General features: G+C 43.3%; 1 protein-coding gene across 2 annotated transcripts in view; it reads right to left on the bottom strand.

The window, feature by feature from the left end:
* Nucleotides 1-13,023: 13,023 nt before the first annotated feature.
* Nucleotides 13,024-18,313, bottom strand: part of LOC130073061 (gastrula zinc finger protein XlCGF8.2DB-like) — a 292,174-nt gene continuing 286,884 nt past the window's right edge. For both annotated transcript variants that reach the window (XM_056238485.1, XM_056238486.1), the window contains exons 2-3: nucleotides 14,162-14,278; nucleotides 13,024-13,955 (exon numbers count right to left, since the gene is read on the bottom strand). In XM_056238485.1, coding sequence (XP_056094460.1) covers nucleotides 13,141-13,955; nucleotides 14,162-14,278 — 932 coding nt within the window. In that variant the 3' untranslated portion in view covers nucleotides 13,024-13,140. The remainder of the gene's footprint in view (nucleotides 13,956-14,161; nucleotides 14,279-18,313) is intronic.

Below are 18,313 nucleotides of genomic sequence, written 5' to 3'. Positions count from 1 at the left end.
CGCACTTTGGCACCCAAACCTGGCCCGCGCGAGAGACCGCGTCCCGTCATCATTCGCTTTCACCGTTACCAGATTAAAGACTTGATAATGAGAGAGGCACGTAAACAAGGCGAGCTGGAATACCATGGCCACAAGCTCCGGTTTTATGAGGATTACAGCGCGGAAGTTTTGAAGCAGCGGGCTGAATACAAGGGGGTTATGGCTGAGCTCTATCAGCGCGGTCTCTGACCCTCTCTCCTCTTCCCTGCGAAGCTGCGCATCACTCTCCAGAGCGGAGAGAGGATGTGGTTGCGGTCCGTTTCTGAAGCATCCAACTTCATCTCCACTTTGGATGGGAGTACATAGTTAATGCGTTTGGTTGTGAGTATACAACTGTGGACAAATGTTCTATTCTTAGCCCCAGCCAATGTCACAGACTGTTCTATCTCTCCTTGCCCTTTAAAATGAGAAAATTAGCTGGGTGAGCGTGACACATTTTATTTTTATTTTTGTAGCTTGTATTGCATTGCCTAATCCACGCCCTTTTATTTATTTCTATCTTAATTTCAAATCAGCTGGATGAGTGTGACAATTTAATTATTATCATTATTGTCATTTTGATTGTCTGCCTAACTCACGCTTTTATTTTAAAAGAAATGAAACAAGAAAGAAATGCTTGTTTGCTGGTTCTCCTCTCTCCTGCCATACTCCGCGTCAGCGTCCGTCTTATAGTGGATCAGCAACGACTCCAACGAGGCGCAGGTGTATAATGATCAGAGGTGGGTAGAGTATCCAAAAACTGTACTCAAGTAAAAGTACAAGTACTTATAGAAATATTTACTCAAAGTAAAAGTAAAAGTAATAATCTTAAAAGTTACTTGAGTAAGAGTAAAAAAGTATCCAATGAAAAAACTACTCAAGTAGTTAGTTACTAGTTACTTTGGATCACATAGGCCTATATATATATATATATATATATATATATATATATAACATGATATTATTTAGATATTTTTTCATTTAAATGACTAAAATTATCATAATTAGATAAGCTATCTTTGCAACAAAAACAGAAGAGACAAACATTATTTCTGTATATTATAGCTATAGCCCGAAAACCATTGCCTGTCCTTTGGTTTGTATAATAGTATAATAACTTATACAACTACATTTGGATTATTAGACAATGTCGGAATAAAGTGACTCTATGGAGTTTTGCATTCAAATGTAAAGGGATGGCAGTCATGCCCAACACAAACAACGATCAAATGCAAGGATATTCTTCTGTCTGTTCTCCAAAATGTATTTAAATGTAGGCTATATTTATGAAAGCATCTTTAAACTGGTTAACTGTGTCTCATAAGGCAGGCAGCGGCATTCGTTTTCAAGTCGAGTTCGCACGCCACTGCGCAATACACACATTGTGTGTGTACACACATTCATAAACTGGACGATGGTAGCTTATTTAATGTATAACTATAAAGTAATGTATATGTCCAAAAAAAGGGTAATGTCATACTTTGTAGTAGTGCTATATGGCACGTAATCTGTTTGGTTGTAAAAATGTATTACCTGACTGAAATCGAATGTATCGTCGTGTGGAATAATTAATTCACAGACAGCTTACGAAGTAACATACGAAGATGTTCAACTAATAAAGATCTTCATCGCTGGCAAAAAATATGATGCATTTGCAGATTTACTTTCTAGACTGTACTATAGACTGTGGACCACCACTTCTTACAACGCTCTTGATGTTCTTAATCTTCCTGTTACGACTACGAGAGGATTCAGTGCGTGCAGGAAACTGAACAGATCATTCAAACTGATTCGCGAACCGATTTAGACAGATCTGCCCAACTTGTTTGATGACGTCTTTGAACAGAATCGACTCAAAAGAGTGATTCATTTGTGAATTGAGCATCGCTCATGCCCAGAAAAAAGAGAGAGCGCGCGCTTAGAATAAACTACGCTTTTAACAACATTGCATTAAAATAAAGTAAGGAGAGGAACGTCGCCCAACGTAACGGAGTAAAAGTACAGTTTTTTCATTAGAAATGTACTCGAGTTAAAGTAAAAGTACCCACAATTAAATCTACTCTTAAAAGTAAAAAATTTCCAAAAAACTACTCAAGTAAATGTAACGAAGTAAATGTACTTCGTTACTACCCACCTCTGATAATGATACACAGGTGCAGACCCATCAGTAATCTCAGACACACAAAAGAAGCACAGAGTCATGACGTCATCATAAGTAGAGGGAAACACGAGACACGAACCGTAACAGACTATTAGTATTTGAAATCGGCTGGATGAGCGTGACAATTTTTGTTTGTTTTGTTTATCATTTTGATAGCTTGACTAATTCACGGCTTCTTTTGTTGGTATCTGAATATGCTGGATAACTATTTTTGTTTGATTTGTTGTCATTTTGATTGTTTGCTGGGTATATATATGTTTGTTCATTATGTTACTAGGCTACTATAGGGTGAATTGTACAAGATTTATGTGGGAGCTAGCACAGATCGCGAAGTAAAGCCTGGAATGTTTGTTGTGAGACTAGTAAGGGTCCTTTGGGGTTTGCTGTTTAGAGCAATACATGGGGTGGGGTCAGGGTGGGTTGGGTTGGAGTTAATTGGGTTCGTGGCGGATAAGCTACCATCTGCTGTATTTTCAGTTATTTGGGGTTTTTTTTTCTTTTTTTTCGGTTTTTCCTTTCCACGTTATTTTGCTACTCTGTTCATGTGCTTTTTTTTTCTCTCATCGTAGCAACTCTTTTGTTTCTCAGCTTACTATAACTAAGTTAGATGAAGGGCAATCTGAATATAGTTAGTTGGAATGTCAAGGCGCTAAACCACCAAGTGAAAATAGGTAAAGTCTTCACCCACCTAAAGAGGCTCAGGGCTGGGATAGTGTTTCTTCAAGAAACCCACTTGCATGACTCTGACCAATGGCGTTTAGGTAAATGCTGGCGTGGACAACTTTTCCATTCTAATTTCAGGGGTAAGGCTAGGGGAACAGCTATCCTTATTGATAGTAACATTCCTTTTGAGCCCTCAAACATTATATCGGACAATAATGGTCGTTTTATTATTGTTTCAGGCAAACTTTACAATAAGTCAGTCATCTTGGCCAACGTCTACGCGCCTAATATTGATGATGTACAATTCTTTAAGAGATTTTTTTTCTCAACTACCTGATCTCAATTCTCACTCTCTTATTCTTGGTGGGGATTTTAATTGTTATTTAGATCCAGTTTTAGACCGTTTTTCCCCTAACCCTGCCAATCTTAGCAGATCTGCTGGCCATATCAAATCATTTCTTGCTGATTATAGCCTCTCTGATCCGTACAGGTTTTTATACCTCACCGGAAGAGAATACTCATTCTATTCTCATGTTCACCACACCTACACCCGAATAGATTATTTTTTTGTTGATAATTCATTAATGTCAGACCTGAAGTCATGCAGTTACGAAAGTATTGTGATCTCAGATCATGCTCCTCTGCTCCTTCAATTGGCTTTCTCTGATGCTGAGTGTACAAGAAGACAGTGGAGATTGGATCCATTATTGCTCTCAGATGAGAGTTTTCTTACACATATCTCCACACATATACATTTTTTTTTTGTATAAATAAAACACCGGATGTGTCCAATGCAACGATTTGGGAAGCCCTGAAAGCCTATTTGAGGGGTGAAATTATATCATTTGCAGCACACAAAAATAAGTGATTAAAACAGAAACAAACTGAAATTGCTGATCATATTCTGAACATAGACAGACAATATGCTAATTCGCCCTCACCTGAACTTTTCAAATAACGTTTAAAACTCCAGACAGAATTCAACCTTCTTTCCTCTCGTCAAGTTGCCGACCAGTTGCTGAGAAGCAGAAGTACTTTTTACGAGCATGGTGACAAGATTGGTAAACTCCTGGCCAACCAACTGCGCGGATTTAGAGCGAAGCAACTTATCCCTGGAATACGGACAGACAGTGGGTGTACAACATCGGATCAGAAACTTATTAACGAAAAGTTCCAAATATTTTATTCTAATTTGTATAGTTCGGATTGTACAGCAGACGTAACTGCCATGGAAACCTTTTTTAGTAACCTGAACATGCCTTCCCTTTCTCAAGACCTGAGGCATAGCCTTGAGGCACCTATTACGCAGAAGGAAATTATTGCTGCAATAACATCTATGCAATCAGGTAAATCTCCTGGCCCAGATGGACTTTCTTCTGACTTTTTAAAGAATTTTTCAGCTGAATTATCGCCCTTTTTATGTTCAGTATTCTCAGACTCATTTGTCTCAGGTAAACTTCCCCCTTCGTTCTACCAGGCCTGTATCTCCCTGTTGTTAAAAAAGGATAAAGACCCTCTAGATTGTGCATCATACAGACCAATTTCGCTATTAAATACGGACGTAAAGATACTTGCCAAAATCCTCGCCCACAGATTGGAGGATATTCTTCCATTTATCATTTCCCCCGACCAAACTGGCTTTATAAATGTCACGGTTGGTAAATCCTACGTTTTCTTCTTGTCTCGTGTTTCTGTTGTTATATGTCAGCGCGCTGATTAGATGGGCATTCCGCTCGTCAGCGTTCATTATCTATCAGCTCATTATCCCCTCACCAGCTGCAGCTTGTCAGATCATGTGTATTTATACTCACCACTTCCTCATCTTCCCTGTCAGATCGTTGTATGTGGTTTCCCCGGTGTGTCTGTGTTCCTGTCGCGTTCCAGTCTCTTGCCTTCCTTGTTCCGGTTCTTGTTCTGTGGATTTTCTGGACATTATCGCTCATTGGACACCTTTCACCGCACCTCTGCTTCACCTTCCATCTGACCATCGGAGTTCCTGCGCCACCTACCTGTTTGCCTGTGTTGGACTCTCACATTGTTACTACCTTTAAATAAAAGAGTTTAACTGCACTTGCTTCCGTCAGTCTGTCGTGACATAGCGATCTGACCTTCAAACATGGAAGCAGCAGGAGACCCTTCCTCATCACTAGAGGCGTTTCTGAGTAACAGCAGTCAAAGAATGGACATCCAGGAAAAGAATATCAATGATACGGCTCGTGCTGTTCAGGCTTTAGTGGCACAGGTGTCCGGGCTCACCCAACAGATTCAACAGCTTCGCGTGCCCGCTGCGCCACCCGCACCGCCAATTCCCCCACCACCACCAGCGGACCCATCCCCGTCAGAGCCTCGTCTACCAGTCCCTGAGCCATATGCAGGTGAACCCAATTACTGTCGTGCGTTCTTAACCAGATGTGATATGCACTTTTCTCTCCAACCTAGAACCTTTCAGGAGGAGCAGACCAAGGTCGCATTTGTTCTGACGCTTCTGACGGGGAAAGCGGCGCTATGGGGAACGGCGGTGTGGGCTAACCAAGACGACTGCTGTTCCTCGTTCCAGCGGCTCTCCGAAGAGATGCGGCGGGTTTTCGACCGGGCCGCGACGGGGAGAGAAGCTGCCAGGCTGCTGGCCGAACTACGACAAGGAGAACGATCTGTATCAGAATTCTCGATCGAATTTCGCACCCTGGCAGCTGAGAGCCAATGGAACGAGGAGGCGCAGTGGGACATGTTCCTGCATGGGCTGGCTGACCGCGTCCAAAAAGAGATTTACGCCATGGACCTGCCTACCGGACTTAATGATCTGATCGCGCTGGCACTAAGAGTGGACAATCGTCTATCACGAGGCACCAGACGGTTTCAACCGGACCGTCCCTCTGGAGGTGCCGAGGGAATGCGTTCAGGAGGCGGGGGCGCGGTCAGCCCCGTCTACGATCACGAGCCCATGCAGGTGGGTCGAGCCCGGCTTTCCCGGGAGGAGAAGGAGAGGCGGAGATCCCTGGGCCTTTGCCTTTACTGCGGTGGAGCTGGACATTTCGCGTACAATTGTCCGTTAAAAGGCCCAGCCCGACAGTAAGTATGAGGCTACTGTCGGGTGGGATCTCTGCCGAGAAGCCCTCATCTACATCTACCTTCCTCCCGGTAAGACTCCGATGGTCAACTCACCTCCACGACTGTCGGGCACTACTGGACTCAGGGGCAGAAGGTAATTTCATGGATCACTCATTTGCACTCAGATATCAAATTCCCCTCAAACCCCTTTCACACCAAATCAACGTTCACGCCCTCAATGGACAAAGACTCCCCACGATTTCACTGATCACCGAAGACCTCACACTCATCACATCCGGCAATCATTCTGAGACTATTTCCTTTTACATTCTGGACACTCCACTAGCACCCATCGTTCTTGGTCACCCATGGCTCATCCGTCACAATCCCAAAATAGACTGGCAGATCAAATCGGTGGCATCATGGAGCAGTTTTTGTCATAAGTCTTGTCTTGTGTCTGCCTGTCCGTCTGTTCCTGTTCATGTGTTACAGGAGGAGACAGTGGATTTATCAAACGTGCCCACGGAGTATCGGGATCTGAAGGAGGTGTTCAGTAAGTCTCGGGCTGATTCTCTTCCTCCGCATCGTCCCTATGACTGTGCTATAGACTTACTGCCAGGTACGTCTCCGCCTAAGGGCAAGTTATATTCACTCTCTGTCCCAGAGAGAGAGGTCATGGAGAAATACATTTCTGATTCTCTAGCAACGGGATTCATCCGGCCTTCCTCTTCTCCAGCGGGGGCGGGGTTCTTTTTTGTGGGGAAGAAAGATGGATCGTTGCGACCTTGTATTGATTACCGGGGGTTGAACAACATCACGGTAAAGAATACTTATCCTTTGCCGTTGATGTCTTCAGCTTTCGAGAGGTTGCAAGGAGCATCTATCTTCACAAAACTGGATTTAAGGAATGCTTATCATTTGGTCCGCATCAGGGAGGGGGATGAATGGAAGACCGCTTTTAACACCCCTAGGGGGCACTTTGAATATTTGGTTATGCCGTTCGGCCTTTCCAACTCCCCAGCGGTCTTCCAAGCACTTGTCAATGACGTGTTGCGAGACATGATCGACCAGTTCATATATGTCTACCTAGATGACATATTGATTTTTTCTTCGTCTCTCCAGGAACACGTGCAACACGTTCGACAAGTGCTTCAGAGGTTGCTAGAGAATGGGCTTTTTGTCAAGGCGGAGAAATGCGTTTTTCATGCACAGTCTGTTCCTTTTCTAGGTCACATCATCTCGGTTGAGGGAATGCGCATGGATCCTGACAAGGTTAAGGCTGTGGTGAATTGGCCAAGTCCAGATTCCCGTAAGGCCCTACTAAGGTTCCTGGGGTTCGCCAATTTTTACCGGCGTTTTATTCGCAATTTCAGCCGACTAGCCGCACCTCTGACCGCCTTGACCTCCCCCAGAACGACGTTCAGGTGGTCAGACGCAGCAGAAGCTGCGTTTGCTAAACTCAAGGGTTGCTTCGTTTCAGCCCCCATCCTGATAACCCCTGATCCATCACGTCAGTTCGTGGTGGAGGTCGATGCGTCAGAGGTGGGGGTAGGTGCAGTGTTATCCCAGCGCTCTCCTTCAGACGACAAGATGCACCCTTGCGCGTTTTTTTCGCATCGTTTATCCCCTGCCGAAAGCAATTATGACATTGGCAACAGAGAGTTGTTGGCGGTCAAGTTAGCTTTGGAGGAGTGGCGCCACTGGTTAGAAGGGTCAGGGGTACCTTTTATCGTCTGGACCGACCACAAGAATCTGGAATACATTCGTACTGCTAAAAGACTTAATTCCAGGCAGGCTCGGTGGGCTCTTTTTTTCGGACGTTTTGACTTTACTCTCTCGTACCGCCCGGGTTCCAAAAACATCAAACCCGATTCTTTATCGCGCATTTTTGACCGTTCCGATCGCCCGTCTACTCCCGAGTGCATTTTACCAGAGAATCTATTCATCTCTACACTCACATGGGAGGTCGAATCGAAGGTCAAGAAGGCCTTAGAAGGGGTAACGCCTCCGACTCGTTGCCCACCGAACCGTTTGTTTGTGCCGGAGAGTTTACGGTCCAGCGTCATTCAGTGGGGTCATTGTTCCAATGTGGCTTGTCATCCAGGAGTCAATCGTACTATGTTTTTGGTTAAGCAACGATTCTGGTGGCCTCTCATGGCTCGTGACGTTCGCAGTTTTGTATTGGCTTGCTCAGTTTGTGCCACAGGTAAGACTTCCAATCAACCTCCAGATGGGTTACTCCAACCGCTGCCGGTGCCTTCGAGACCCTGGTCCCATATCGCACTAGATTTTATCACCGCCCTCCCACCCTCCCAGGGTCACACGGTAGTTTTGACCGTGGTGGACCGGTTCTCGAAGGCGGCCCATTTCATTCCCTTGCCCAAATTACCTTCAGCCAAGGAGACAGCGTTGGTTGTCATTGACCACGTCTTTCGGCTTCATGGCCTCCCGACAGACGTGGTTTCTGACAGAGGACCCCAATTTGTGTCCAAATTTTGGCGAGAGTTTTGTAGACTTCTGGGGGCGACTGTCAGTCTGTCCTCTGGGTTCCATCCCCAGAGCAATGGTCAAACTGAGCGAGCCAACCAAGATTTGGAAAGAACATTGCGATGTTTAGTGTCCAAGAATCCTTCCTCCTGGAGTCAGCAATTGTCTATGGTGGAGTACGCCCACAACACGTTGCCAGTGTCATCCACGGGCCTATCACCATTTGAGTGTAGCATAGGTTACCAGCCACCAATTTTTCCTAGTCTGGAATCCGAAGTTGCGGTCCCCTCCGCCCACGCCTTCGTCCAGAGGTGTCACCGCACTTGGACTAGAGCCCGCGAGACTCTACTCCAAGTGGGGGCACGCACCAAGGCCAAAGCCGATCGCCACCGGCGGAGGCCTCCCGTATACGTCGTCGGTTCCAAAGTGTGGCTTTCTACCAAGGATATTCCTCTCCGCTCCGTTTCGAATAAGCTCGCACCAAAATTCATTGGCCCGTTCTCTGTCACTAAAATCATTAGTCCAGTGACAGTCCGTCTCAACCTTCCTCCAGTGTACAGGAGGATTCATCCCGTATTTCATGTTTCCAAAATTAAGCCCGTATTTTTTGCTCGCATTAATCCGCCAGTCCCGGTTCCCCCCCCCGCCGCGTCTCGTAGACGGGGAACCTACTTATTCGGTCAATCGTGTTCTGGACTCGAGACGGAGGGGACGCGGATTCCAGTACTTGGTGGACTGGGAAGGTTACGGTCCGGAGGAGAGAAGTTGGGTACCGGCTAGAGACATCCTGGATCACTCCCTTATCGATGATTACAATCGGCAGGTAATGGGGTCTGGGAACGCCAGGAGGCGTTCCTAGAGAAGGGGGTGCTGTCACGGTTGGTAAATCCTACGTTTTCTTCTTGTCTCGTGTTTCTGTTGTTATATGTCAGCGCGCTGATTAGATGGGCGTTCCGCTCGTCAGCGTTCATTATCTATCAGCTCATTATCCCCTCACCAGCTGCAGCTTGTCAGATCATGTGTATTTATACTCACCACTTTCTCATCTTCCCTGTCAGATCGTTGTATGTGGTTTCCCCGGTGTGTCTGTGTTCCTGTCGCGTTCCAGTCTCTTGCCTTCCTTGTTCCGGTTCTTGTTCTGTGGATTTTCTGGACATTATCGCTCATTGGACACCTTTCACCGCACCTCTGCTTCACCTTCCATCTGACCATCGGAGTTCCTGCGCCACCTACCTGTTTGCCTGTGTTGGACTCTCACATTGTTACTACCTTTAAATAAAAGAGTTTAACTGCACTTGCTTCCGTCAGTCTGTCGTGACAATAAAGGGACGCCACTCTTTTTATAATATCCGTCGGTTAATGAACATTTTGTATTCCCCCAAGAATACTGTATCAGAATGCCTCGCTTCTATGGATGCTGAAAAAGCATTTGATAGAGTAGAATGGAATTACTTATTTTTTACCCTTGAAAAATTTGGTCTGGGTCCTGTTTTCATTTCTTGGGTTAATCTTTTATATGCATGCCCTTCAGCCTCAGTATTAACAAACAGCCGTTACTCGAGTAGTTTTGATTTACATCGTGGGACCCGGCAGGGTTGTCCTTTGAGCCCACTCCTTTTTGCTATTGCAATCGAACCTCTTGCGATTGCCATTCGCGGAAATGAACTGATACAGGGGATATGGAGAGGAGGAATCGAGCATAAGGTGTCTTTATACGCTGATGACTTACTTTTGTTTCAAAGCCAGCCACCTCCCTACCGGAGGCACTTACTGTGTTAGAGGTCTTTAGTCAAATTTCAGGCTATAAACTTAACTTAAGTAAGAGCGAACTCTTTCCAATTAATACAGAAGCACTTAAACTCAAGTATACTGCTCTCCCACTCAAGGTGGTGACAGATAATCTGAGTTACCTTGGGGTATGTTTTACCAGGAATTTTAAAAACCTATTCAAATCGAACTTCCTCAAATTATTGGATCAGACGAAGCAGATATTATCGAAGTGGTCTCCTCTGTCTTTTTCTCTTATAGGTAGAATAAATTCAATTAAAATGACACTTCTCCCAAAGTTCCTATATCTTTTCCAATGTCTCCCCATTTTTCTCCCTAAATCCTTTTTTCAGGCCCTTGACTCTTTAATGATAAATTATATTTGGAATGGTAAACACCCTCGGTTACGGAAAGCTTTTCTTCAAAGACCCAAACAAACAGGTGGAATGGCCCTCCCTAATTTCCAATATTACTACTGGGCTGCTAATATTCGTTCTTTAGTGTATTGGGTGCATTTTCACCTCGACGACTCAGCCCCAGTCTGGGTAACAATAGACCAAGCGCCATTAGCACATTGTCTCTATCTGCCCTCTTAAGCGCCGCACTCCCACTCTCCTCGGCTATTCCTAATGGTTTCCCTGTGATTAAGCACGCTCTTCGAATCTGGACCCAATTTAGGAAGAATTTTGGGCTTCAAATTTTTTCACTTCTCAGCCCAATTGCAGCGAATCATTTGTTTGCTCCCTCGATGGTGGATGGTGCATTTAAGATCTGGCATAAAAAAGGCTTGAAATGCATTGGCGATTTATTTATTAATGACCTATTTGCTAGTTTTTCTCAATTGACAAAAAACTTCGGTTTGGTAAAGACTAATTTTTTCAGATTTTTACAAATCAGGCATTATATACAGAAGTTGATTCCCCAATTCCCCAATAAACCCCCAGACAACCCTGTTGATAAGTTTCTTTCTGTTAACCCCACATTAAAAGGCACAATTTCTGTTTTTTACAACCTTATTTCAAAGTTGCATAGCCCCTCATTAGCAGCTATAAGAACCATGTGGGAGCAGGACCTAGGTTCTGCCTTCACAGATCACATGTGGGATTCAGTCCTGGATCGGATTCATTCTACCTCCATGTGTGCCCGACATGCTCTTGTGCAATTTAAAGTAGTACACCGTATTCACATATCTAAAACCAAACTAGCTCGTATGTTCCCTGATGTGGACCCGACCTGTGATAGCTGTAAGAGCGCACCTGCGTCACTCTTTCACATGTACTGGACGTGTCCCACCTTGAATGAGTTCTGGACATCAGTGTTTCAAACGTTGTCTGAAGTACTTCAGCATCAGATTGAGCCAAACCCGTTTACTGGCAACGCTCCAAATTTGGCCTTGCCTAAAGGGAAGCTGAAAGTATTGGCCTTTACCTCCTTATTAGCTCATAGGGCTATCTTACTCAAGTGGAAAGATCCTGCTCCTCCTTCCCACTCACATTGGATTAGGGACATTATGTCGTGTATGAATTTAGAGAAAATACGGTACACCACCCAGGGATCTGAGAATAAATTTTACAAAATATGGCGCCCCTTCTTGACATTTTTTGAGAAACCAACTACAACAATATCAGAGCAGCTACACTCCTCTTTGTATTTTTTTTATTTTAATTTTTTTATTGTAATATTATTATTATTATTTTTCTTACCCTTTTCACCGTTATGTACTATAATCTTGACTTGTGTTTTATATCATCTCTAGTAGGATCTCTTAAATGCAGACTTGTTTGTAATTGGATGGAAGGGTGGGTTCTGGGTGGGTTATGTTCAGTTTAAAAAAAAAAAGGGAAAATGTGCATTTCATCGTACAGTAATTGTTTTTGCAAAGTTGTCATTTAATAAAAAAACTTTGAACAGAAAGGATATAGGCAGTCGCTGGATAGCCACAGGTGAGACCACGGAGTGTAAACGAAGTCTGCTGAAGAGAGGGTCGCTCAGCTGAAGGGCTTGTTTCTACGGCGAAATCCAGTAAAAAGCTCGGGGACATGTGTACTGTCGCTGAAGGAGTATAAATCTGCTATAATGGCGAATTCGGGGGTCTATATAGAATTGGTCACGCCCTCTCGACGGGCTCTGACGTAAGGCTAGCTCATTGGTCACACGTCAGAGTCACCCGGCCATTGGATGTGCAGTTGCTGCAGCACAGCCTATGAGCGTGTCAGGCGCTCAGTTCAGGCGCTCAGTGTGCTGGCTGTGCAGTTGCAAATGCGTTTTACAATAGGCTTCAGTAAATCGAGGAAAAGGAGTTTCCCCACTCGAAAGGGAACTCAGAGTTTCCCATCTCAGGGTAAATCAACTCAGAGCAGTTGGTTGAGGCTCCTTACTGAAACAGGCCCCTGGCCTCTCTCGTCCTTCACCGTCGTACCTCCTCCTATGCTTCCGCTCCTACGTGAGAGATACAAGACCGGTGCGTGCAGGTGTCGCTCATCAGCAATCACGCCACCGGCCTGGAGCCATTCTCCCACTGCCCTCGGCCTGCTCGCGCTCGCCACAAAGCTGTTTGTGATATGAATGATATTTGATAGACTATTGTTAAAATTGTTTCACACGTGCCTCATATGTGCAATAAAATAAAATAAAATAACAAAACACATCCCTTCATAATTTTATGGCAACACACTAGTTTTCTGAAATATAATTTTATCTGTGTGAGATGACCATGCACTGCTTGAGCGATGACACTGACACGAGTATTTTCACATTGTTGCTTTACTGTTCAGTTCATCTTGTATACAGTAACACTCAGTGTTTACTGCGCATGTGCAACACAACAGAGGATCAATACGGGTGTCGGAAGAACAACACATGCAACACAATGCAATAATAAAAAAAAAAAAAATGTTTAACCTTCCTCCTAATTTTAGATTAAATTACTATATTTAAGGTAATTCCATTTTTTGCTTAATCTGAATATCAAATCAAGTCATGGATCTGAACATTGATCACTTAGACACATTCAGACAAAGCTTTTTCTTATGTCGTTGTAGATTAGTCAATAGGCTGAAACTTCTCCCACATGAAGAGCACTGGTGCGGTTTCTCTCCAGTATGAACTCTCTCATGATTTTTCAGGCTTCCTGACTGAGAGAAACTCTTTCCACAGTGTGAACACTTGTGCGGCTTCTCTCCAGTATGAACTCTCTGGTGTTGTTTTAAGTTGCAGGATAGAATAAAGCTCTTTCCACAGTCAAAGCACACATAAGGTCTCATACCAGTATGAATACGCTCATGCCCTTTTAAATGTTGCACTTCTGAAAATCTCTTTCCACAAAAAGAACAAAAGTGAGGCTTCACAGCAGAATGAACTTTAAGGTGTTTTTTTAAGCCTGATTCCAAAACAAATGTTTTATCACACTGATCACAGCTGAATGATCTCACTCCGGAGTGAATGGGCAGATGAGTGTTGAGATGACTTTTCTGAGTGAAACTCTTTCCACACTGAGAGCATTTGAACGGTTTTTCTCCAGTGTGAATTCTCATGTGATCATGTAGGTGTCCATTATGTCTGTAACTCTTTCCACACTGAGTGCATGTATAAGGCCTTTCTCCGGTGTGAATCTTCATGTGCCTGTTCAGCTTTGATTTAGATAGGAAACTCTTTCCACACTCAGAACAGGTGAAAGATCCTTCGACTCCAGATTTTTCAGCTTGTTTGAAACTTTTTTCAGTCTTTGAAACGACTGCATTTCCATCTTCATTTGTGAAATAATGCGGTTTTTGAAACTGATGCTGTTTGTCTTCATTCACTTCCATCAGGTCTAAAATAAAAACAAATGGAATTCCCATAATTCAATAAAAGGATACACAAGAAACAAAAATAAACGTTGTTCAAATTCTCAATTTTGCACATATCCAGTTTACTCCTGAGTCTACTAGTATCTAGTTTTAGATGTTATTGTTATATGTCAGTTTTCATCTTAATGTTCCTCATCAGTGATTAAAGAGAATGAAGGAAAACACCAACCTATTTGTTCCTCTGTATCTTCATCTTTTATTCTGCAGGGTTCTTCCTTAATCTCCATCTTTACAATAGTATGTCCGTAGTTTCTCCTGGAGTAATTCCTCCTGCTTGCTTCTTCTCCTGTGGGAAGATGGGAATATTCCCCAGCATTTAAACTCTCATGAACGGCTGTGGGAGCTTCACTGACTGAAGGAGTGAATTGTGGTCGTTGTTGCTCATTTAGCAGATGATCATCACACTTACAATCACTCGAGATTATCCAGCTTTAAGTTAATTAAGGGTTTATTGCTGTAATCAGACACCAATTAAATGTGGGAATGTGTGCAAAATAGAGACAAAGTAATTGTTTGCCATTCAGAATAGATTTAACTAAAACTATTTCTTTCACCAAAGACTGTAGTATAATTACAGCAGCACATTTAGAAAATATTTTAAAGTTTAATTTTGGCACACATAATAGTCTATTATCTATGGAAGCCCGTTTCCGCCACAGTTGAGTAAAAAAATATAATTCTGTAAGTCATAATAATGAGAAAGTTTCTCGTAATAATGACTTAACATCTCGTAATAATGAGAAACCTTCTCGTAATAATGACTTAACATCTCATAATAATGAGACACTTCTACACATGCGCTTCTACACATGCGCAGAGCAGCGGAGCAGAACGAAGTGCCACGCTAGCGACACCCGCTGGTCAAAGCCGTGTAAACGCATCACAAAACAGTTGTTTTCATTAAAGTCAGTGTGGTCTACGGAGTGCAATCTGTAGTATCATTAAATAAAATAAATAAAAAATAAAAATGTCCATGCACGAAAAGGTGAAAGTGGAATGCAGAAGCAGGACGGTTACCATGGTAACGAAGGACGCCTGCTTGTGCACACCGATGGAAATTGTGTTACATGAACTTACAAAACTAACTGATTAAAGTTGGAATATTACATTTATTCGTTAAGTTTAAGTGTAACATCTGCATAAAATATATATGTTAATATAACACATGTGGTAGCGTCTAGAATATTTTGGAATAGTTTGGACTCAAACAAGAGATTCCTTAATTAAAAAAATTGAAATGTTGTATAATCGAGCTCTTAAAATAATGGATAAAAAGCCAAATCGATGGCATCAAATCAACTTTTAATTTTTTTTTTAATATGCCAACTTTTACCAATTTTAAGAACCTGTCATATATAAAATTGATCCGTTTGCACAATAAGACACCATCTGTTTTATGTAAATTGATAAAGAGACAGAATGATACAAGTAGAATCACTAGGAGTTCGGCAGGTGGGAATTGTAGGATGAACTTTCGTAAGACTACATAGGGCCCTATGAAATCCGTTTTATTTTTCCCAAATTCCGATTTTTTCCCAAATTCCGTTTTTTGGGAAATTCTGTTCCGTTTAAATTTTTGGGAATTAATTTTTTTTTCCAATTTACTGTTATTTTAGTCATAAAAAGAGTGTGCTTTTAAAGTTAATGATTAAAATGTATACAAATAAAATAGGAATGACCTTAAATTACAGACATTTACTCAGTAGCCTTTTCAGGACAAATCCTGCATGATGAAACATGACACTGCACTCTTCAAGTAACAACAAAATATGGTTATGAGCTTTAAACTGTCCAGTAAAATAAATTATAAAATAAAAAAATAAATCGACTCTCTGTCGCGCTGTACAGAAATGACCGTACAGACAGGAGGAGAAGCTCGCAGGCAATCGGGGGGACGTCCCGTCAAGGGAGAAGGCCATAGATAACGAGTCCATAAAAGCAACGGAATACTTACTCCTGCTCACTCACGCCAAAGAACTCTTTGCTCAAGTTCCCCGTCTCTGCAAGATTAACGTTGGCAATTTTCACACACAGCTACTAGAAGATTAACGTCTGTCAGACAGGTTGCTCACGTCATCAAGCTTAGTTTGAGTCGGTTTGAGTCTGCGCGTCAGGAATGGAAGTGCTAAAAAATCGCTAAAAATGGGCTTCAACTGTCTCAACTGAGTTCCAATGAGATGACTCTGTCCACTTCTTATACTGTCTATGCTTTTTAGCAGAGGAAAGCAGAGCCGCTTCGCCATGCTTTCATTGTTTTGATGCCGTCATTGGAGCTGAAATGACGGGAGGGGTTGTGTCGCCCAGATTTGCTTCCCCCGGTCTGCATTTTCACCAGACATACGTTCTTCTCCCACACACAAACAGGATTTCAATCCAAATAGGTAAAATTCCACGAAATTCCGCATTAACACTAGATTCCACGTTAATTTGCCAATTCCGTAATTCCGTCCGCGATTCCGTGATCGTGGAAATCATAGGGCCTTAACTACACAAGGGCAAAGAGCCTTTTCTGTTAAGGGCTCCAAACTGTGGAACCTGCTGCCAAATGAGTACAAGGTCACGACTAAAGATGACGGGACACTGCAGCTGTTTAATCGGTTTGCCCCCCTTGCCGGCCATGACCCCGAGGAAAGCCTGGAGATGGTTGTAACTCTAACACCTGAGGAAGAATTCCATTTAAGGCCTAGGAGACAGAGGAAGGGCTCCTCCTGCTACATCAGTCCCCCGCATCGCGGATCTCCTGTCAGCGAGTCATATATTTCCAGTGGCCCATGGAACAAGCGATCTCGGCTGTTGGCTCCGATGCCCTCGCCCCCGGACCCTTCTCCAACTGCTGCCGTTGTTGCACCACAGGGACCTCCATCGGCTGGTGAGTGTCTACCAACGGTCAGGCCTGTGTGTCTGGCCACACACTCAGCCTCTATCACCATTTCAGCGCTTGGTTCCTCCAACGGCAATACCGAGCTTGCAGCTACTAACGCTATTGCTAACACTAAACTAGATATGCTCCTCTCGCGTTACTCACCGGTAATCACGATTTACGGCGAAGAAGCCCCAGAAATTATGTGTATTGGGGACTCTATTGTTAGGTTCGTAAACCTTCCAGAACCAGAAAATATGAACATATCACACCAGTCCTCAGGTCTTTACACTGGCTCCCAGTTACATTTAGGATTGATTTTAAAGTATTATTACTGGTATATAAATCATTCAATGGGCTAGGACCTCAATATATTGCAGATATGCTCACTGAATATAAACCTAACAGATCACTCAGATCATTAGGATCACATCAGCTAGAAATACCAAGGGTTCACTCTAAGCATGGAGAGTCTGCTTTTAGCTATTATGCCAGCCGCAGCTGGAACCAGCTTCCAGAGGAGATCAGATGTGCTCCTACAGTAGTCACTTTCAAATCCAGACTCAAAACACATCTGTTTAGCTATGCATTTACTGAATGAGCACTGTGCCACTGTCCGTCCGACTGTTTTTACTGTACTGGTTTTGTCTTTGTTTGTTTTCTAATTTCTAATTTATTTATTTTTATAATCTCTGGAAGAGATTTTGAAGGAGAGCGGGAGAGTCTTTACTCCGATGAGGCGAGTGAAGGAGTAAGTTATACTGCTGTATAAGAAGTCGCTGAGAGCGTCGTTAAGGGTAACGGCAGCAGACAGCGCACACGAAGCGTGCTCTGTGGGGGCCCCGCTGGGCATTACTGGTGTAGCACCACCCCAGCAGAGTACGTCCCTGGGCTAGAGGTCCAGTGGCACCGTAAACCGGCTCAATCTCTTCCATCTCAGATAGGGGTGGACCAGTACTACTTTATTTGATTTTTTATTCTAAACTGTTTTAATTATTCTTATTTGTTTTTACATCCATCTGTGCATACCGTGATCGTCCACGTGGGTACGTGTGAATTTGAGTGTCTGACCTCTATCGTTGAAGACTTGGGCAAAAGTTGCATCCTGTCGGGTCCTCTTCCAACGATTAGGCGTGGAAACGAACGTTTCAGCAGACTATTCAACCTAGACCAATGGCTTAACAATTTTTGCACAGCGACAGGCCTGGCCTATATAAGTAACTTTGATACATTTTGGGCCAGACCACAGCTATTCAGATTCGACGGGCTTCATCCCAATAGCAAAGGGTCTAGAAAATTAAGTTTCAATTTGACTAACTTTATTGTTGACAATCTTTCATCTAGATCTGATTGACAAGTTATGTGTCAAAATGCAGGTCCTCTATCCAGCCCACTTTCTTCATCCTTGACAATTTCCCCCCCATTCTTTGTTATGCAGTCCCTATTAAGTTCTCCTACATG

The sequence above is a fragment of the Rhinichthys klamathensis genome, unplaced genomic scaffold (genome assembly GCF_029890125.1).
Source record: "Rhinichthys klamathensis goyatoka isolate OS25496 unplaced genomic scaffold, OSU_Roscu_1.1 h1tg000523l_1, whole genome shotgun sequence".
Classification (NCBI taxonomy): Eukaryota; Metazoa; Chordata; class Actinopteri; order Cypriniformes; family Leuciscidae; genus Rhinichthys; species Rhinichthys klamathensis.
This window is presented reverse-complemented; position numbering and strand designations above follow the sequence as displayed.